This window comes from Typha latifolia, chromosome 13 (assembly GCF_019914945.1).
Source record: "Typha latifolia isolate L0001 chromosome 13, TyphaL0001v2, whole genome shotgun sequence".
Classification (NCBI taxonomy): Eukaryota; Viridiplantae; Streptophyta; class Magnoliopsida; order Poales; family Typhaceae; genus Typha; species Typha latifolia.
Window position 1 is genome coordinate 4,174,313 of NC_133098.1, and position 22,943 is coordinate 4,197,255.

The window sequence follows — 22,943 nt, forward strand, 5'->3', positions numbered from 1 at the left end:
AAATCCTCGGAGAGACCAAATGGAGAAGCTATAAAGAAGTATAAAAACGAAACCAAAAGGGTCACAAGAATCAGAAATGGGTGCATACTGTGGGATTCTTAGAGCATATGAAATCCATGGGAGAGAAGAACACCGTGAACCAAAGACGTGATCAGAAGCGGACAGTGCAAGAGAAGAAAGAGGAAGAGAATGGAAGCGAGGGAGGAGGGAGGAGGGAGAGAGGTTTTTTTTCAAAGAAGGGGCCCATACACAGAGGAGGAAAGGGAGAAGGGTATTTCAGTAATTGAGTAAATGTCGACGGGAATGGTCGTTTGTAAGGCGGCGCAAAGTTCGACGGATAAGAATAGAAAATTAGTGCGCATAACTTTATAGGAAAGTATTATGCGGTCACTGGATCGACCGTCCATTTTGTGACTGACGGTAGAAAGAGATGGAGATCGCAGAAAAGCAGTACGCGGACAACAGACGTTGAGAGAAGGTGCAGAGATCGAAAAGAACAAGGAATAAAGTTGGAAAAGAATCCATCCCACTATCCGATCCGAGTCATAACCGCACTCGCGCAGGAAAGTTGGAGTGCAGCAACACGTGGAGAGCCACTAAGAGCATCTCCAATGCTTGCTCCATATATATTATAAAATAATATAATATATATTATTATATTAGCTATTTTAAATTGCTTAATAGATCATCTTAGCGTTATTATTTTTTATTAAAAAATATATGGTTAGAAAACTCTCATCGAGATCTTTAAAATAAGATTAATATTCAATAGTTTTAGAAGTAATTTTAAATTACTAATTTTTTAATTAAACGCATCGAAATTATATTATACGAAATAAACATCGAAATAAGCATTACATGTCATTAACTAAAAATATCAAAATTACATTACCTAAAATAAGCAAAAATTAACCAAACATAATAAAAGCAATAAATGTTTAATATTCTGGTCATTGAAGAGCTTGAAGCCAACGATGATGAACGATTTCAACGATTCCTTGCGCGACATAGGAAGATCCAAGATAGAGAGGCTCAATTTGAGCTTCAAAATGTACTAATTGAACACTTATGGAAGAGGCACGGGAATGAAGGAATATAAATTTTAATGTAATTTTTATTTGATGTATTTCATTTTTAATGTATTTCATGTTTGATGTATTTCATATCTAATGTATTTTAATTTTTAATATTTACATTGGGAATAATTTTGAGTAATTATATTTTAGGATACATAATTTATTAGACTCATTTTTATAAATAATAAAAAAATTTAAATTTAAATTAACTCAAAAATAATTTAATATTAGACTCATTTTTATAAATAATAAAAAAATTAAAATTAAAATTAACTCAAAAGTAATTTAATATTAGACTCATTTTAAAGGTCTCGATGAGACCTTTTCAATGGTATTTTTTTTGTTAAAAACTGATTAGTAAAACTAATTATATGCTTAGCTTAACTAACTAAATTATTTAACAAAGGATACAAATGGAATTAAAATTATTGAATATAACACTTATTGGGCAATTTTGGCATTTTCAAAAAGTTGATGTGACAAATGGAGCCGGACTCCATTTTCATGGTGGGGCTCCAAATTTGGAGCCCCATATAGAGCCCGGTTGGAGATGCTCTAAGTGATATAGGGGGCAAAAATAATCAAAGCCGAAATGAGTTTAAAAGCTCAAGTTAAGCCGACCTTCATCTTCAAAATAGATTCAAAAATAATTTTAAGGAATAATTCCCTTTTCACCCCTAAACTATCACCCATTCTCACAATAACCCTCTAAACTTTTTTTCGTACACCACTTGAACTATCATAAATATCCAACTTGACCCCTTCCGTTAGGATTCCATTACCCATTTCCGTTAATAAGTTGTCATGTGCTGGTAACAACTTAAAATAGGCTTTTATAATGACCAAAATACCTGATTTCCCATTATTTTTGTTCCAAAGTCTACTGCATCTCATCCTCTTCTCCAATTTTTCCAACTCCCCACCTCCCACCTCCCACCTCCACACGTTACACAATAAAGCTTCTCTCCCTACCGGTATCATCAATCTCCCACCTTCATGGCACCTTCAAGCTCTCTAACTAGTAGCATTGATAGTCAAAGAAGGCCCCCTTTAATCGAAGTGGTATGCCACTTTGAAATTATTACTGCACTTCAAACAAGTTTCATGGAGAACAATCATGGTAGGAGATTCTTTGGATGTGCCTATTTCAAAGTTAAATTTTAGTTCTATAGTTTGATTTTTATGTTAGATTTTCAAATATGTGTAGATATCAGGTTGTGAATTTTTGTATTGGATTGATCCCCCTATTTCTTGGGGTGCAAGAGAGGGAGAATGAAAAAAAAAAATTGGAGCAAAAGAGTATTAGGGCAGAGAGCAATGAAGGCATTTCAAAAAATAAATTTTATATTTAATTTTAGCTCTACCACGTAATTAACTTGCTATATTGAGTGGAGGGACAACTTGGTCAATTCACTGATTCTGTCAACGGCGTCAGGGAGTGGGATATTTCTGATAGTTCAGAAGGTCATAGTGTACAAAAAAAAAAGTTTACCGGGTTATTGTGGAAATTAGTGGTAGTTCAGAGAGTGAAAAAGGAATTATCCCTAATTTTAAGCTAAGCTTGATCAATAAGCTCAATAACACTCGATAAGATTTGAAATAATTATAATATATATACTATACTATACTATTATGTTATATTTTAAGATTTATTTAAGTAGACTATTATGTACTTTAATCTTATAAAATTTAATTCTACATTTTAATTCTATTAGTTTATACTTTTTAATTAAGCTTAATTCAATTTAAGTTCGATATTTGACTTGATGTTATTAATGCTTGAAATTACTAATTAATAGACTCATTTAGGCTTAAGCTGAAAATTAATTTCAATTAAAAGCTTAATTATAAATATAGGCTCAAAATTAATTTCAATTCAAACTTTATTAGAGCTAGGCTCGATTACATCTTTAATGGTACATACAAGCTTAATCTTAACCTAATAGTTAGATAACACTGTCAATGTTTCACTTACCTCAATTAAGGGGAACATAAACCATATTAGTGTGCGACGATGGATAATACTATTAGGTTATTAAACCTAATGGCCAGTGATTGGTGAAATTGTTTCTGCAATATAAATTTTCAATAGTTTAGTAATGAGTTCAATTCAAGTTTTATATATCAAATAAATTCAAGCTCTATTTAAGTTTAGCCAAGCCAAATTTTGCACATCTTGGATTGAAACTTATTTTCAACCCTAAAACTGACTCATTTAAATATGAGTAGAACCGTAGAAGATTATTTTATAAATTTCATATGAACAAATTATAGACAGTAAAATATAAAGTGATTACTCGCCTTACAGAAAATAGATAGTAACTTAAAAAAATGTTACTAAAACTGAAAAACTATGATCTTGAAAACTAGCTTGATGTTATCTTGACTCAATTTAATTTAAATATTTACTTGTAATTTTATCTCTATCACGTTAGATGCTAACACATCGGTATTATTTAGGTAACAAAATATTCTCACGTTAAAAAAGATTATAAGTTGATTAGGAATAAAGTAAAACCATTAAATGGTAGGCTAACACAAGTGGCTAATCACAACTTAGAAAATGATTGAGGCCCAAAGACAAAACGGCCCATTCTTAACGAGGTCCAAAGAATATTTTGTTGGATTTAGTAGTTGTTCTTGTTGGTATCAGCATTGTATTCAAGCTTGATAAACTAAGCCTTAAATAAAATCAATCCCAAATTAGATGCAACTCAACCATACTCAATATAATTAAGCCAAGCTTGACCATCTATCATATCTCGAAATTAATTTGGATAGATCTCGAAATTAATTTCCAGTCGAGCTTAATCGAAAGTAGTCTTATCGCCTTAATTTCGAAGTACTCTTTATTAGGTAGATGTATGCTTAAATCCTACCTCAAGGGATTTCTTCAATTTTAGGTTAGAGTAAAGAAGTGCAGAATTGCAATGTGTTCATCTTATAGTGTGAGTCCTCTTTAAGACCATAACACATACATGATGGCAACTAACCAACATCAACAATAGGAAAGCAAAGCCTTGTTGTTTTATATTAACACTTTCAACATATATTCCTTAGCAGATGGGAATGTATGATTGCTCATGATTGTTGCAATCTAGTACTTGGTTGAAGCAATGGCTGAGTGATGATCATAAGTAGTTCCAATCATGAGAAAAGGAATACAAAAATGCCATTTGCCAGCCTATTTTCCACTGCAATGAATCAGAATCTATTCCAATACTCCTGAAGTGGGCTCGGGCTAAGATTTTAGGCAAACATTTAAGAAGCATCATACCTTTCATGTTCATAATTAACATTATTATCACCGATGCATTTTGTAAATAAAAATATCTAAAATACCCGTTGGTTATGTTATTTGCCTAAAAGGGGGGATAACGACACATTATAGAGATGAGTTAACTTAAGTAAATATATTATGGTCCATTAATAAAAATTATTCATATGATAGAATGTTAATAATAATAAAGGCAAAAGGTAGAGTGTTGTGATTTTATAAATTTTTTTAAATTTTATATCTCGCTTCATTAGCAGATAAAATTGACGGCCAGACTTAACTTCATTAGCGATAAATCTTTGTTAGCACATATACATATAAGAGTAACTATTGCATGCATTAATGTATGATCTTATAACAAGAAATTGTTTATTTTTAAGATGTTGTCTTTGAAGCCTCTTTCATATAATTAACAGTCATGGGCCTTCTAGGTTCCAAAGAACCTATGAGAAGATATGGGTGGTAGCTAGTTAGTATAATATGGATATGCATATTTCACTTAAGGACTTTCAAAGCATGTCATGGACCATATGCTGAATTAATTTACTACCTAATGTAAGCAAGTGATTGCTCTTTGAGTATAAAACACTCCTCATTGTCTCATCTCTATCACTATTTGACACAAACCTTCTCTATCATGACATCTTCAAATAGTTTGGCAACTTATTCTCCATTATTTGATTATGATTAAAAGGTATTGTAACTTACCTAACATGGCAATAGAATGGTTTGTAGAATAAGAGTCTAATCATATTAATGCATGCCCAACTACTACTACTACTAATACTATAATTTTCCAGACAAGATGAGCTTTGCATCACATCAAGTGAAGTCATCAAAAAATTCTCAAAAGAAGGTAAAAAGAATGATACTTAGGAGCAGGTCAGATGTGAGCAAGGCAATTTGCAATTGAGGGGCATGACCATTTCAAATTAATAAAAAAAAAAAGTATAAGTGTTGCTTTCTATCAGGAGTATAAAATAATAGGACGAATGTTCTTTATTAGTTTAAGCTTTTAATGTTAATATTGATACATTAATGTGACATTAGACTTATCTAGCTTTTATTTATATAATTCATAATCCACTCCTTGGCTCTATAAAATGTTTTTTGAGCTCAGAAGTCGAAGTCAAGTCAGAGAGTGTTTAAGCTTTTAGAACATCTAGTAAGTTTAACTCTTCCATTCTTTCTTCCTTTAAGCAACTATCTCAAATTGGCCTTCTATTCAGCATCTAAACCTTTACCCTAATTTCTACTATGCGAAGTTGATGCATGCAGATGGTGGATGTGGTCCATGCATGATGCATATAAGCTAGCAACATCTAACCTTCCAAATTGGGAATCTCCTACAGATGGGTATCAACAAATCTTTCGTCTACTAAACAGACCGTAGTTTATTAACCTATATTACTCCAAAATGTGTGGACAATGGATAAAGATATGCTTCAATGGTGTAACATTTTTTAATATTCCTTTAGATAATGCATGCTAAGAAAGAATGAAAGATATATATTTGCTAAGTGGTCCAGAGTCTCAGCTGTTAGATGTGAACTATATACCAAGTTGTGGAGACTTTTATTTCTCATGCTTTAGTTGTTAGGGTTTATCTTCTTCCCAACCTTTTAATTTGCCATCCTTTTCCTTATTTAAAAGTAGAAGGTGACAAGTATAATCTATGACTAAGCTGGCTAATATGGCCCATTGGTTGCATGATAAAAGTCATGAGTTCAATTCTCCGTAAACGTTAGTGTGAAATTTTCCACAAGGACACTACATCTATAAGGATATTGTTTAGCTTTTCTCTTTGTTTTACTTATGATTAGCCCACATACTAATAATTATATATAAAAATATATAATCCTATGACTTCTTCAACTCTCTATTTTTGTGTTCCAATCTATTTAATTTGTGTTCCAATCTATTTAATTTAGCCATTCCAAATGTATGTGAATTTCTTTATATAGATACCTTTTAAAGTTTTTTTTTCCTGTAGGAATGAATGCCTTCCAAACTTAACTGATCATTGTTTTCAGCAAAGTTTAAAATAGAAATACAAAAATATCTTTATTCTGATTTGCATATATTCCTTGCTGATAAGGTTTTTTTTTTTTTGTGTCTTTTCATCTTTTAATTACTAAAGTTCTAATTTACATAAAAATTTCTCCGCTAAAAACCATAGTTATTACAAAAATATACATGTAAATATGAAATTTAGAAAGAGTTTACATGGCAAAAGCCCTTAATCTTATATGATCTGAAGACATAGTACAACTATCATTATCTTTGTCCTCTAAACCTAAATTTAATCACTGATTAAATTATATCAACATCTACAATCAAAACACCTAACATATAAAGAAAAGAGACAATCTAACCAGTGGAGGCATGCATTCCACCACCCTGAAGATGACAGCCACCTAAATATATGTATAATGATCACTTTCATGGTTGCAATGATTTCTATCTTGCAATGTACATGATATCTCAGGTAATTAAAGGTCATTTGATTGGTACTTAAGACTTGAGTGTTACCAAGACTACCATATCAAACCTTGTAGCTTTCTTCTAGATTTCATACCTTAGATTATTGAGATATATGGGCCAGTGTGCAACAAAGAGGTAAGTTATCAAAAACTTCCTACTACTTTCTAAGATCCATTGACTACTTTGTAGAATGCTAACATGTTTGCATCAGTATGTGGGATAGAAGATGCCTTATAATATTCACACGTCTGCGCCGCCTGGAATAGAATATGAGCAATTTTTGACGTTTGGTTGTAGAATAAGAAAAAATTAGAATAAAAATAAAATGAGGATTTATTTTGAAACAAAGAAAATTTTTATTTCAATTCTAATTTCATATTTGATTGCAAAAGAAGGAATAAGTGATTAAATAATCAAATTAAATTTATTATCATTTTCCTAGTTGAATGTAAAATACAAATTTATTATTTCTTTCTTTCTTCTTTGGAGAAATATAGGAAATAGGTTTACAATTAAATATACATTTTTCACTATAAATATATTATAGTTACATTACATAATCTAATATATTACCTAGAGGTCAAACATGAGTGAGTGAATTATTCTAAAACTCAGGATACTTCGATAAATTTACCATTATTATTAGTCACTATTATATATATATATATATATATATATTAAATACTGAAGAGGATATAGTTGTTGATTTGTTACCTAATAAATAATATCATCTTATTTATCGTCGTATTAGAAAGCTTATATGTATAAGTTATGAGCATATATATCATATCTATAAGTTTGGTTTTAAACCTTAGGAGAAGCATCCAATACCCTTCAAATCTCGCACGTTTTATCACTCGCCAGGGTACCACTTTGGTAGGACGTAAACATCCAACTTTGAAATATTTGTCTGCTACAATGGATCATTTAATATGGGAATTTTAAGCCTCGTGCGCCACTCTATCTAAAATATTCTTCCATATACCTTTTGTTTCCAAATAAATATAAGAGATTTTTTTATATAATTGCCACAAAAAATCTTTTTGGCTTCTTTGAAATTATCATTAGTATTCTTAACATATCATTATTAAGTTAGATATTTGTAAAAATAACTAAAATAAAACTCCTTTTTAAGTTTAGGTTGTAAATATGTTTATCAATAGTTTTTATCTCACATTAAATAAGATATCTATTTGGTTGTACTAAGGTATAATATTAGATAGAAAATAGTCTCTTTTTTCTTTTATAAAGGTTGCGATTTAATCACGATGAGTTAGGTTTAGCTAATGAAATGATACTTTTAAAATAACATAATAATTTTGGCGACAATTTTGATACTTTGAGAGCTTTCGGTGGTAATATAGTTTAGTATTAGATTACTACAATAGATAGTATTTTCATAAATATTTTTAGGTGATTAGAAATATTATCCCTCTCTAATTAAAATTCATGGCTCCACTCTTGACCCATTTGGTAGCAAATCAAAGTTTGCATTAAATGGGAGGAAAGGAATATTTTGGACTATAAAATGTGGGTCATTAATTAGTCCCACAAAAACCAAAAAATATTTTTTTTGGATAGTTTTAGATTCTAAAATATATGCAATCTTTCAACGTACGTTTGTCCCCTTGTCCCCTTAGTGTCTAGAGAAGAAAACCTAAGGAAAAGAATTTATTTTTAGTTTATCACCTTATTGCCTTTTATATATAACTATTTATTTTAACGCCTGAAAAATACCATGAATTAACTTTAATTTAACAACACCCTACATAACGCATAATATTCTATTAAAATAAGATATCTAGAATACCCTTCATTTGATCATAAATTTTGGTTCTTTTATTTTGACCTATTCTTAAAAAATTTACTCCAAGAGTATTAAGGTGATTTTGCATTTATAGTTAATAAATCCATCTATGTGGTAATTGACCATTAAAAACAACCACAAGGGATATTTTTGAGGCATTAAAATTTACTATTTCGCATTTTGGTTCTTTTATTTATTTTTATTTTTTCTATTTTTTTACGCAGATTACAAAATCTAAGAAAGAGATTGAGAGGCATCTTTGAACTGAACACTTGCTTGATGATCTTATGGGCCTTGTGGGCATTGTTGTGGCACTTGTGTGGCCCCCATGACATGTACAGTCACTAGAATGGCTCTTCGGCTATGTGACAAGATTTAGCTAGGAGTGGGCATGCAAGATGGTGAAGGCTTGGAATCAAGCATGGCCAATGACTACTAGATTATTTGGAATTTTGTCCAACAAGGTTTGATACCTTGACAGCAATGGGGATAAGCCTTGTGCTTTGAATTAATGGCCTATTCTTTGAACCATGTTGGAGTTATTTGAATTTTATCTCACTTTGAATTAATTTAGTTTTAGGGTTTCCTTCACATGACAACCTTTTTTTTTTTTTTTTCAAACTTTATTATAATAGATATATTGGCAGAGTACAACGATCTCTAAATTTGATTATAAGGAATATTCTCACCTTTTCAAAAGCAACTAGGAGAACATTTCTATCAAAATCTAGAATATTTTGAGAATATTTCTTATCAGTTAACAAAAAGTTTATTATGTTTTCTTTTGTTTGTTTTGTTTTGGGTACAAATATACTCTTAAAAAGGCCAGAGGTGACATTTTGTAAATAAAAATGAGCACTTCTTTGAGTGCCCCTATCATTGCAACCATCATTAATTTACAAAATTAATATTGTGTTCTAATAAGTTACCTAAAGGAAGTACCTATAATTGATGCATTTTGAACGGGTTTCAATTGAGATCATGATGGAGTGGGTGACATTGGTAATCTAATTGATCAACTTGGCAGATTCATGCAACCAGATTTTTTAACTAAAAAAAAATAACAGCAGTCCAAAATTAAAAGTTTCTAGCCTTAGCTGGATTATTGTTTGCATTGTCTAGGTGACAGATCATTCTATTATCAATTTTCTTGGCTTGGATCCATTAGCCATCTTGAGGGTGTTAGGCTTTGGGCAAGGAACCATCTCCTTTAATCATATCACTTAGCCATTTGGTTTTGTTTATGGCTAATAATTCTAGTTAAAGTAGCTAGCCTAGTAAATTAATTACCTAAACTTTGGCCATGGGTAACTTGAGAAGTAGTTAATTGTGGTGATGTCTTGTCTTTGCCATTGATGGCTTAAGATTTGTTCTTATTTTATTTTAAGAAAAAGCCGGTAAGCTGTCACAACAATGAAGCTTAATACATATAAGAGAGGGGAAGAATAAAACGATGACTCTTTGACACAAACCATATATTTGGTCTATATTAGACAACACTATAATTAAATTATAGCATCAAGCCCGAGGGCTCAAAGAAGAACAAAAAAAAAGAACCTCTCAAGTAATTCTTATAAGCAAAGAGCTTGAGTCAACTTGTAGATTCTACTTAGTAATCTAAGAGATTGCCACAAAGACAAGAAGATTGAGGTTCACCCACCCAAAATAATAGAAATAAAAAGAAAATCTTATAACACACCAAATCCAATAGCTAGACAAAAGCAAAACAACAAAGACAGAAACTCTTTAAAAAGCACGACACCCAAATTTGATCAATGCCACGAATAGTTGGATAAAAATGCTAACAAACATAGGCTACTATTATAAATGGGTCCTAGACTAGTACCACACCCAACAAATCCTCACCAATCTCGCAAGCTAAGAAAGCCACCGATAATAAGGAACTAGAGTGATAAGAAGGTCAGAGGCAGTGATAGAGTATCTACGGCAGCAACAGGAAGGGAGGGATGGATGAGGAGAGAGAGAGAGAGAGAGAGAGAGTGATGTAGACATATTGAGAAAGAGGCAATGACTGGCAAGGAAAGAGTGGTGGCTATTAATGGTAGATAAATTAGATGTGTCATAAATTAGACTAATTTTTTTTTGAGGTAATTAAATTTTTTATGTCATAATTAACTGTGAATTAATAATTACAATTTATCCCTATGGATTATGTGCTTAAGTTACATGAGTTAAATTGAGCCATACTATATAGGTTAAATTGTTTATCTCCTATATTTCTTATCTAACAAGTATGAAAAATGAAGTTAAACTACAAAAAGAAAAGAAAAAAAAAAACCACTTCCAAGGATTCCACTTTCACTCTTTCGAGTAAAATTTCTTTTGATCTTAGTACGCACCCAACAATGGTAGCAGAGAAAGGAAGTCACTTTTTACTTTTTCACTGCTTCCAGTAACAAGTCTTATCTCATCTAACGTGTCTCATTGAAGCAGACGCATGCATGCATGCAAAACCTAAAACCAAGCTCTGAAAGCTACTGTGACTCTAAGGAACATTTAACATAGAAGAGAGAACCCTTCAATGAAGACAAAACCCACCGGCTTTACGACCATACGACGTCACCAGCCGGAACTGGCAAACCGCAGATAAAGCTTCGAACTCGCGGCGCAACACCCGATGGAGAGAGAGAGAGAGAGAGAGAGAGAGAGAGAGAGAGAGAGAGAGAGAGAGAGAGGTTTACTGCTTTCTTTCTGTTTACTATTTACTGTTTACTGTGTACTGTTTACTATCACCTTAAAAAGATACCATCAGATCACTCTAATTAATCTTAGCCGTCCGTTTCCATCACATATGTCAAACTTAAAAGGCCACTATAGCCTAAAGGCTAAATATGCAAACAAATATCTGAGTTGGTGGTTTAGTTTGTATAAAGAGCATTAATTCGATACATATCAATGAATTACTGAAATAATAGATCTATTAAAGTATAAAATTATCATTATATATATATATATATATATATATATATATATATATATATATTACTTGACCAGACGATTATTTAGTCTCAAAATTTAGTGACAGTTTCATTTGATATTGCTTAAGAATTGCAAAAGTTGTTGAAATATTGGAGGTTGGTTTATTTTGTTTTGATTTATGGATCAATTAATAGAGAAGACAATTTTACAGAATATCATATAGTTTCAGTTGAAAAGAGAGAAATTAGTAGTAAGCATTGGATTTTTTTTTTCCGAGAAAGCCGATCGACTAAGATAATTCATTAACATCCAGAAATTATATCAATAACCTGATAGATAGAGAAGAGGGGAGATAGAGTGACGATTTTTTAACGCAAGTTCTACGCCTGGCAGACAATATACAATATAAATTAAAATAGAGCATCAAGTCTAGGGTCACAATACAGAATCGAAATGAAGAACAACTCAATAAATTCCTACGAACAAAGAGCCTCAAGTCGGCAGGTTCTGTCAGTCCAGCAGTCCAAGACACAACTTTGAGAATTCATAAAGACAAGAAAAACGACGATATCACCCGCATGACGAAAAAAACACATCAAGGACTTTTGATAAGTACAACATCTAGATCCAAACAACATTAAAAAAAATTATTAAAAATATAGATGTCAACGAGCACAGACTACTACTGTGAACGGGTTTTGGGCCCTTGCCCTACCCAAAGGAGCCTCAACCACCTGGCATGCATAGTGAGGTCTGCAAGCAGATGGTACTAGTGAGCGAGGGAGGACAACGGTGGCGGATCATTGCAACAATAGCATATTGGGTGGAGTAGGGGAGGGGATGGGAGAGATGTAGAAAAGAGTGGCTAAGCTAATCCTTCAAAAGGGAAAGAGATTGGGGGTGGAGGTCCAAATCTAGCAAGGGGAGCAACAAAGGGCGAGAACGCCGTGAGCTCAAATCCAGCAAGGGGAGCAATGGCCAAGCTTGGATGTAATTGGGGTGGGGCAAAGGGCTCGGAGGAGATTCGCAACAGGAAGGAAGGAGCACGAAGAGGGTGGTGGTAACAGACAGCGACGTCGGAGCTGTTTTGGGTGAAGGGGCGCGACGATAAGGAGCGGCTATAAAGAACGGTGACGCGTGGGTGAAAAGAGAAGAAGGCTTTAGGAAAAGGAAAGGAAGAAGAGAAGAGGAAAGGAGGGGAGGGGAGCGAAAAAAAAACCTTGCCGCCGACAACAAGGAAGAAAACCTAGAGAAAGAAAGAGAAGCCCCTATGCCAAATTCTAGCAGAACTACAGTCGGCGCAAAGGTGAGAGTATTAGATCACTTGCCTTATATAAAAAATGCTATTACTGTCGGTGATTTATTAGGCTACCAACAACTTAGTAGTTGACATGGCATAAAGTGGGAGAGTCTAGAATAATATTATTCATCATAAGATTCTTAGAATTTTCTGTGATGAAAAATCTCAAGAACTTGGTCCAAAAATGCTGCAAACAAATAAGGACTGATTTATAAGGTTGAATATCAGAACAGTTATGCAAGTTGGTATCAAGTAGATCTAAGTTTAGCCCAATTTTCACATGGCATGCAATCTTATTTTAAGTTTCGCTAATGCTCAATTTGAAGTTTAATTTGCTCTTAATTTGGTACACATCTACCAACTATTTCTTTTCTTTAAAGAAAAAAATCTACCAACTTTAAAGTAAGCTAAACAATTAATGGCCTATGGATGGAAGGGGCATATATATATATATATATATATATATACTTGATCACTAGATGCTTCTGTGCTATGTTCCCCTCATGTCGTTCTTATGTTACTGTCTACGTTGTCATTTAGATCTGACATCACCAGAGAGAAGTAAAAAATATATATATGAAAAGAAAAGATGATACACCACCCTTTGTGCAAGTCCATATCAGAGAAGGATAGAGCTTTTGATCAAATTAGCCCTCCTGAATAGTTATTTTACGTGTTTAATTATACTTCAAAACTTAAACACAAGATTAAGTGTGCTTAAAAATTATCGATCCAATTAGCAACTTCTAAATATAAATCGGTTTATATTAAAATTTCAAATCCTCTAAAAAATTACTAAGTGTGTGGAAGAAAATTTTATACAAGTCGCTGATCTAATCAACATAACTATATTTGAAATCGTCCGGCTGGAAAGTAATTTATTTAGAAATTTCTCTCTAAAACTTCACAAATCTCTAGAGAATTAAAATTTTCACATAAGTCAATATTCCAATCGCTATCTAGGTTAGCAATTTCTAAACGCGTCTAATCTCATATTTAAATTTTAAAATAAATTAGACATATAAAAAAAAATTAGGGGCAGACTAAACATAGTCAAAAACTCTTCTGATTGGGCCAAATTTTGATATGTTGTTCCTTGATGTCACTTTCCTCTTAATAAGATTCTTATCTATATGCAACTATTTGGCAAATGTTTATTTTAATATAAAAAATATCAAAAATACCTGATGAGGTAGCCACATATAACCAAGAGAGAAATAATAATAACAACAACAACAATAATAATAATAATAATAATAATATTGCTATTTGGCCTCTTTACATCTGGCTACTCTATAGAAATCATCTCTTTTAATTGACAACAATCAGTTTTTAAACTTATTTAGAAGTAAAAATATTGTATTTAGATATTTAAAATATTTCTAGATAAATTAGCGGTCCAATCGGTTGAACTAATAACTTAGTTATGCTAATTATACAATTACATGTAGCAAATTAATGAGATCCCACCTAATATGTTTTTCTATGTCTGTAGTTGGGAAATCAACTCTGAAATTTTGACAACAAGTTGGTCCGATTAATTTGAGCCTCGATCTCAGTGAAAATGATGCTTGACTTGTTATAAGAACTTCAATAAGATAATAATAATACTCCAAGTTTGACTGGATACTCACATCTTTATTTGGGCTGACTATGGCTAAGATAGACAGATTGGGAGGATAATTCTTCCACTTATCTACAAGAATAATTCAAGACTAATTAAAGATGGCAAGATCAAAGACACATACATGTGCTCATCCAAATCCATGCATTAAGAATAATTTTTTAGGGAATTTGCATATAATACCGTATCTTTTAACAAAATTATAATTTACACTATATATTTTTACTATCTGTAAATCGAACAGTATAATTTAACGAATATATGCAGAAAATAGCTTGCCGTTAGATCTTTTAGTTAAATTTAATTAAACTTCTGTGTTAAGTTAACTATACCAAAAAAATTATAAAAATACCATCAACTAAGTCATACTGAGGGCATTTTAGTTATTTAAAAAATAATAATATTTTAGTCATCTTGAAAATAAAGTATCATATTTAACGTAATATTCGTACAATATTAGTTCAAATCTAACACAGGGTATTTTTATACATATTCGCTAAATCATAAGGCTAGACTTGTAAATAGTGAAAATGTAGGTTGTAAATCATAATTTCGTTCGAAAGCAAGGTGTTATATACAAATTTCTCTAAATATATTTCAGGAGAAGTAATTATTTATTAATAATATTTAAGAGGAAAGAAGCATGATACATGATACATGATACATGATACATGATACATACTTAGAGGAATATTGTGAGAAGTTTTAGACTTACCTACAAAAGACAACATAGCAATGCTAAAGTATTAGACCTTAACAATTAACTTAAATATATAAGCATAATGACCAACTAAAAAAATAATATGGGAGATAGGGTGATGACCATTTAAACAAGCCCTTACAACTTAGGTGAAACACATGTTACAACAATTGAAAATATAACATTAAGTTTCACGAGCATAAAAGATCAACAAATAAACTAGTCTCGATTAAGAATACATGAGCAAAAATGCCCAATATTTGGTAGCTTCGCTATGACCTCCGCTGCCGGAGCACACACAACCCTGCATCCACCATTGTAACACAATAATGAAGTATCAGGAAATAAAAAGATATATAATCTCTAAATGAAGAGGAGGAAAGGTTTAAGATAAGTCCTAAATTATCATAAGAATAATAGTGTGAGGAAAAACCCCCACAAAAGACTCCAAATTTATGACAGTTCAAAACCCACAAATCGGTCCGTATAGACAAAAAGGAGAAAAGAGTTGGCCTCCCTCCAATATTTTTCTACTACCCTGCTTAAGGGTGGTATGATGTCGACGAGGGAGTTGAAAGTGGAGAGCCTTAAACCTCTCTTGTGCCTTTCCGTGCGGATGAGCGATAGCCAGAAGGCTCAAGATCAAGTGGTTGAGGAGAAGATAATGGAAGACATGAGAAGGGTAAAAAAAACCAATGTGGTGGAAAAGGGCCGGTGCTTGAGTACCCACCCTTGTTAAACTTCGTCAACAACACACAAATAGAGGAGAACAACTCAAAAAGGCTAAAAGAAAGAATAGTAAGGAGAGGACAGGACCTGTTAGCGAAAGAGGGAGATTCTCCCCTCATAACCAACATGACTAAGAAAAGAAAAAAGATTAATGTTGTTTTTTTACTAATAAGTTATCCCTAGACAATAATAATTATTAATTTACTATAACTTTTAAATCATAACCTAAAGTAATACATAGGTGTCACATTTTTTAATAGGAGTCTATATAAATAGTTTTCTACAATAATTTATGTACTAATTTAGCTTTAAAAAGAGATTTTTGTGAAATGCTTTATTATCCTATCCTTAAATAAAAGCTACTCTAAATTAATAATAAGTCACCTATAGCATAGTAAACACTTTAATAAATAATTTAAAAATTATAGTAGAGCACTTATAAATTTTACCAGAGATTAAAGAAACTCACGAAACCTATCTTTATTACATTATAATTAATATTTAGGTTAAACATATTTTACTCTAATGTATTTTAGACCAAAATTATTTTACTTTCTTGAACTTTCAGCAAATCCAATTGTCTAACTTAAATAACAGTATTTTTATTAAATAGAATATATAAAGAAATAGAAAATTCAGGTTGACCTAGTAATATAAAATAAAAGCTTGGGAGGATTTATTCAAATTAGTAATAATCTTATAATATAAATTATGAAAGAAAACTATATATATTACGACTAAGTAAAAAAAAAGTGAAAAATATATATTTTTAAATTATTCGTGAGTACGAAGGCTAGATATAAGCTAAACAAATAGCCAACTCTTTCATATATAGAGACACTTATGCCCCCATCGAGCTTTCTTTAGCTACTTAGTCTAGGCTTCAAACCGTATGCATTGCCGAATAATTATTTCGAAACAAACACAGCTGAGACCTACTGCAAGCCGTTGCGCTGCCGAGTTGTTTCTCCAAGCTAACCACACTGCCGAGTCATCAACCGAGTCAAGCTAAGTCACCAAACCACCAAACTACAAAATAATTTTTTTATAATATTATTTGGGATTGAAATTGAACTCATGACCTCGTTGGTTATAGGGAAGGTACCTACGAAAAATAATTTTAGTTCGGGTAAAATTTATTTAACCCTGAATACTTTTTTCTTTTCTTTTTCTTTTTAAACCCTGAATTTTTTGTGGATCCCGACGGTGAATAATGGTTAAAAAGTTCCTTTACGTGTAACCAAGTGGTCCATCTATAAAAAACCATCGATGATGTCAACGTATGTCAGCACGCTGATCCGTACTGTGGACATGTTTATAAAAGCGGAAATACTCTGTCGAGTACCAATCCATAAATAAGATGGGATCGAGGACTTATATACAAATTTTTTTTTTACATAATAGTCACCGAAAATATTTTTAATATCATAATTAACCGTTGCATTCGATAAGTTATCATAATTAGCATTGAAACCGAAAGAGCTCTAGTTAATTATCATTCTATTATTTTAAAAGACAGCTTTGAAAGAGTCCAACAGATTTCAACGACAACTATAATATTTCTAAAAAATGTAATAAAAGATAATATTTGAAAAGTCTTCAGTGACAATAATATACAAAGAAAAACTGAAAAGAAAATGTAAACAATTCAGTAGTCCTTCCATTAATTAGCAGTGTGTTATATTTATCTATTATTTTCCTATCTGATATTGATTAATATTAACGGCAAGAAGTCATCCTGGTCCCCCCCCCCCCTCCTCTCTTCCATTTGATCCCCACTCCAAGCCCACCACCACCCACAACTTTTCTAGAGAGAGAAAGAGAATTTTCACAGAGAGAGAGAGAGAGAGAGAGAGAGTATTTTTTGGGTACCTGAACAACGCCGCACCACCGAAAGCGACAACGGCTGCGAGCAAGAAGATCTTATTCTTCTCCGAAGCTCAAACACCCCCAAACCCACCCACACCCACCTCCTTTTGCATTGCCAGAAAGCAAAGCTAAGAAGAAGAAGAAGAAGAAGAAGAAGTAGAAGAAGAAGTAGAAGAAGGTAGTTCTACTTACTACTACTACTATTATAACAACGTAGAGAGGAGGAGAAGAAGAGAGAGAGAGAGGCGGCGCGAGGAGTTATTGATCCCCATCACAGCACGACACAAGATTCTTCATTTCTCCTCTTCCCGATACCCATCTCTCCGTTCTTTATGGTCTTCAACCACAACGCACCGCCATACTAGTGACTAGTCCAGCAATCGCAGCTCTGCGTTTAATTCCCTCCTTCCCCTGTTTCCAAAGTTGGGTCTTTGAGAGAGAGAGAGAGAGAGAGAGAGAGAGAGAGAGAGAGAGAGAGAGAGAGAGAGAGAGAGAGAGAGAGGAGTAAAAGATTGAGGGAGGTGGGTCTGAGATAGGAAGTGGAGTCTTGGGGATTGAGTGGAGTGGGAGACATGAAGTTTATGAAGCTTGGATCGAAGCCTGACGCGTTCCAGTCGGATGGGAGCAACGTCAGGTGAGGCCTTTTCGTCGTTTCGTGATCTGGCTTCTCTTTGGAGTTGCTTGTTCTGTAACTATATGCCCTTGATTTGAATTGGGTTTCGATAAAAATGCCTTCTTTGATCAGAGACTTATGCTTAATTCCTCAAATGTTTGTCTTTTTCCGCATTTGATCTTTTGGGTGCAGCTTTCGTTTGTCGTTGTTGAACTAAATGCTGATTTGTAATGCAGCAATAAGTATAATGAAAGAAGAAGAAGGTAAGTAGTAGTTTGCTATTGGGTGGGTGTGACACATGCGATGCTTCGTTCTTGGATGCATTCTTCAAACAGGGGTTGGGATTTTGGAAGTTTGATGTTTTCTGAGCCATTCCTTGTTCTCTTTGGTCTATATCTTAAGCATGGATTGGGTAGTGGAAATGAAGCTAGTTCATTGGCTAGGAGGTGTTGCGGAATGAGGAGTATTTGACTTTTGTTTCCTCTGTGGTTAATTATTTACAGAAGGGTGATTCTTCTCTGTGAATATTTTATATTGAGGTTAATTTGAAGCTCTAAATACTGGAGATGTAGTCCACGAAAGTGGAACTCTTTGCCCATAATTTGACCATTGAGATTTTTACCTATGTTATTAACTATTTCTAACATTTCCAGTATTTGAAATCTTAAATTGCAGAAATAGTCCTATTACAGCATCTAAGGGCCAAAGTCTGTTATGGTTGAGAATTTCTGGTCAACCAGTGGATCTATGGATCAAGGCCTTGAGGGCCCTGAGGCATTATTAATGGTTGTCTAGTTATCATTATTCTGTTGTATGAACTTTGGCATCTTAGATCCATGAATTTTTCTATAATCTCGTGTGGATTGAACATTTTCAAAGTTGGAGTAATGGGAGTTTCCTTGGTATAATAGGTGTTTCAAGAACAATAATGGAGTTAAGTTTACTTTTCATCAACGTCATCCTTGGGTTTGTTCATTACTTGGTATTAACAAATGTTATACTTGGTAATGCACAAAATGCCACAAACAATTGATTTCAAATAGGTTTCTCGAGAATCATATACTTGAACTTTCTCCTCTCTCATTCCTTTGATAATAATCATTTGGTATTCTACCCACGTACTGCGCTCAGCTTTTTCTCTCAACTGAATGTATTGTACCATTGCAAGCTTATGGTTTGATGCTCACATTTGAATTCGTGCAGGTATGTGGTATCTGACCTAGCTACGGACGTCATCATACATGTTGGTGAAATCAAATTTTATTTACACAAGGTCATCTTCCTATCCTCTCAAGTAGTAAACAAAATTAGAACTAGCTCATAGAATTATGACTTGTGGCTAGATTTGATGGAATTATGCTGTGTAACTGATTGGACAGACACTTGGATGGTTCTCTTTTCATTGTTATTGGTAGTGAAGCTGTTTTTTTTTCTGTATTGCCTTGATTTAGATTTTGTCTTGTCATAGTATGTTTTGCTATATCTGCTAACATAACATTACCTTCTACTATGAACATCTAATTGAAGTTTTCCATGATAATTACTTTTTGCAGTTTCCACTTTTATCAAAGAGTAGCCAGTTGCAAAGATTTGTCCTTAAAGCTAGTGAGGACAGCTCTGATGAAGTCTTCATGCATGATTTTCCTGGTGGAGCAAAGACTTTCGAGATATGCGCTAAATTCTGCTACGGCATGATTGTAACTCTCAATGCATACAATGTTGTTGCTGCTAGATGTGCAGCAGAGTACCTTGAAATGACTGAAGATGTGGATAGAGGAAATTTGATATTCAAAATTGAAGTCTTCTTAAATTCCAGTGTCTTCCGAAGCTGGAAAGATTCCATCATTGTTCTACAAACCACAAAGGCTTTGTTACCTTGGTCAGAAGAACTGAAGGTGGTTGGTAGATGCATTGATTCCATTGCTTCTAAAACATCTGTAGACCCTGCTAATGTTAACTGGTCATATACCTATAGCAAGAAGTTGGCAACTTCCAATGAAATTATTGAAACTCAAGATCAGTTACGTATCGTTCCAAAGGATTGGTGGATCGAGGATTTATGCGAATTAGATATCGATCTTTACAAGCGAGTGATGGTTGCTGTGAAATCTAAAGGAAGAATGTCTGCCGATGTCATAGGAGAGGCCCTTAAGGCCTATGCAATTAGATGGTTGCCAGATTCTTATGATGCTCTGGTTGCTGATGACTACACAAAGAGGAACAAGACCTTGGTTGAGACTATTGTCTTGCTATTACCTGCTGATAAGGGCTCAGGCTGTTCTTGTAGATTTCTCTTGAAACTGTTGAAAATTGTTATCTTGGTTGGAGCTGATGAACAGTTGAAGGAAGAGCTTTTGGAAAGGATTAGTATGCAGTTGCACAAAGCTTCAGTAAAGGATTTGATGATTCCATCTAGATCACCAGCTGAGACTATTTATGATGTTGATCTGGTCCAAACTCTTATCATTAGATTTATGGTCAAGGCTGGGATGACTAATGATGCTGATTTTCTTGAGAAACATGAAAGTGAGATGGTTGAGTTAAATTTGGACCATGAATATCTTCTCACTATAGGAAATTTGGTCGACGGGTATTTAGCTGAGGTAGCCTGTGATCCAAGTCTTCCGTTGTCTAGCTTCATTGAACTATCAACATCAGTACCTGAAGCAGCTAGACCAATACATGATGGGCTCTATACAGCTATTGATATCTATCTTAAGGTATGTTCTGCAATCACGAAAGCATAAATGTTCAAAGGACTCTTTCTGCTTTCTCACTTTTATAGAATGGATATTGCATCACTTGTTATCTGTTTTATAGATGAGAAGTAGTCCTTACTCATTAGCCCATCTCACTATCTTGGGGTTGATAGATCTTTCTTAGAGACGATTTTGCTGACGTCACTTTGGGGTATTTGGTTTCAAAAACATAGGCCTATTGTCCAACAAATCATGTTGAAATACTTTTGTTGTTTAAATTTTAGAGTTGTGGATCATTGACTCTATAATGTAGATTGTATGCCATCTCACTTGCCTATATATGGATATGAAAAAGACTCCTCCAATCTCCCGTTTATGTTGTAATATTGCTAGCGTTGTTTCAGCATGGCCAAATTGTAGAAGCAATCTAGAAAAACATTAAAATTCATCTGCCATAGCAAATATGTCATTTTTCCTTGAGTTGCAGAAGGACTTCTATCTATACTTCCCTAAAAGTGTATGCAACTTTTTCTAAGCACACTAAGAAGACAATTATCATCCTTTACATTCTAATGGCTCTATTCTAAATTTTTACTTCCTCCCTTGTGATGATATTTAGGAGCATCCAAGTCTGACAAAGGCAGAAAAGAAGACGATATGCGGTCTAATGGATGTCAAGAAGCTCTCCGCGAATGCATGCATACATGCTGCACAAAACGATCGGCTGCCACTCCGAGTGGTCGTCCAAGTTCTCTTCTTTGAGCAGGTAAGAGCTGCGGCGGGTGGCATAACGGCTCCAACCCTTGATGCAGCACAAGGGATTACAAAGTGCACATCGTATCTGGAAGAGGACTGGGAAGGACAGGGAATGGAGCATCCAAACTCCTTAAAGAAACAGGTTGAAAGCCAAAAGCAGGTTGAGAGCCTACAAGCCAAGGAAGAGTGCCACAACAATGGACAGCAGAAGAGTAGAAATAGTATTAAGGACCGAGGTGGTAGGCTATTGCTATCGTCGCGGTCAAGGAGAATTTTCGACAAATTTTGGACAGGGAAGGGACATGGAGAGAACAACAAAAGTTCTGAGACATCCGGGAGTTCTCACAGCCCGCCGACATCAGTGAAAGTTAGAGAAGTAAAACATTCTGTTACTCCAAAAAGCAGGAGAAATTCTGTTTCATAGGGCTCTTTCCTTCCCCTTTCTTTGGATCGTCATCTTTGTCCTAGGGATGTACAGAAAGGAGAAATCTTTCAGCTGACAGGAGTAGATCCATGCATTTCTGCTAACATTTTTTTCTCTCCTTTTGTACTTCTCCATCTTCTAGTAGGGGGAGGGATGGGCTTAAGCAGTTAACTGTGTGCTGCTTTTGTGTGGCTTTTCTTTGTAAATTCACTTAGTCTAGTACTATTTTGTGAAGTGGATGTTAAATTGTTCTCCAAAGAGTATATCTAGGTTATCTAGCAAAAGAATGATTTCCTTGCAACTGTCATGCTTAATATAATTAAATTGAAGTTATATCTTTTGTTTGTATAAACAATGTGTAATACCTGATGTGTGGAGCATAAAACTAGAATTATGCTATCATGAATTATTTGTAGCTTAGGAAAATTAAATATCTTATTAAGATATTTGATTTAGATTCATTGTGAGAATGATTAAGAAAATCCAAAACTAGAATCAGATGTATTTAACCTCAACAACATGGCGCAGGCAATCAATCAATATATGATTGATCTAATAATTCATTCACATCTAGAGCATCTTTGTTAGAAGAATCAAATGACAGCAAGACTGACCTAAATTCATGGCAAATCTTATTCAAAAGTT

At 33.5% G+C, this 22,943-nt stretch overlaps 2 protein-coding genes and 1 long non-coding RNA gene across 5 annotated transcripts in view; 1 reads left to right on the plus strand and 2 right to left on the minus strand.

Moving 5' to 3' along the window:
* The window catches only part of LOC140799774 (ABC transporter C family member 13), a 55,498-nt gene extending 55,216 nt beyond the window's left edge, over window positions 1-282 (minus strand). For 2 of the 3 annotated variants that reach the window (XM_073154233.1, XM_073154232.1), the window contains exon 1: window positions 89-282. In XM_073154233.1, coding sequence (XP_073010334.1) covers window positions 89-118 — 30 coding nt within the window. In that variant the 5' untranslated portion in view covers window positions 119-282. The remainder of the gene's footprint in view (window positions 1-88) is intronic. The other variant, XM_073154234.1, reaches the window with a different exon arrangement.
* A 15,030-nt stretch (window positions 283-15,312) lies between these two features.
* LOC140800395 (uncharacterized) lies at window positions 15,313-17,893 on the minus strand. Its single transcript, XR_012111189.1, has 2 exons — window positions 17,810-17,893; window positions 15,313-15,512 (listed from the first exon to the last, which is right to left on the minus strand). It is a non-coding gene; the product is annotated as an uncharacterized lncRNA (long non-coding RNA).
* On the plus strand, window positions 17,712-22,599 carry LOC140800394 (phototropic-responsive NPH3 family protein NPY1-like). Its single transcript, XM_073155160.1, has 4 exons — window positions 17,712-18,440; window positions 19,623-19,692; window positions 19,973-21,139; window positions 21,738-22,599. Exons 1-4 carry the CDS (start codon window positions 18,379-18,381, stop codon window positions 22,296-22,298), a joined length of 1,860 nt encoding a protein of 619 aa, XP_073011261.1. The 5' UTR covers window positions 17,712-18,378; the 3' UTR covers window positions 22,299-22,599.
* Window positions 22,600-22,943: the final 344 nt, after the last annotated feature.

Excerpts from the sequence above, each read along its gene's own strand:
- LOC140800394 (XM_073155160.1), top strand. The coding sequence starts at position 18,379 with ATGAAGTTTATGAAGCTTGGATCGAAGCCTGACGCGTTCCAGTCGGAT. Across the intron at positions 19,693-19,972 it reads TCAAATTTTATTTACACAAG|TTTCCACTTTTATCAAAGAG; the intron begins GTCATCTTCCTA and ends TACTTTTTGCAG. Across the intron at positions 21,140-21,737 it reads CTATTGATATCTATCTTAAG|GAGCATCCAAGTCTGACAAA; the intron begins GTATGTTCTGCA and ends GATGATATTTAG.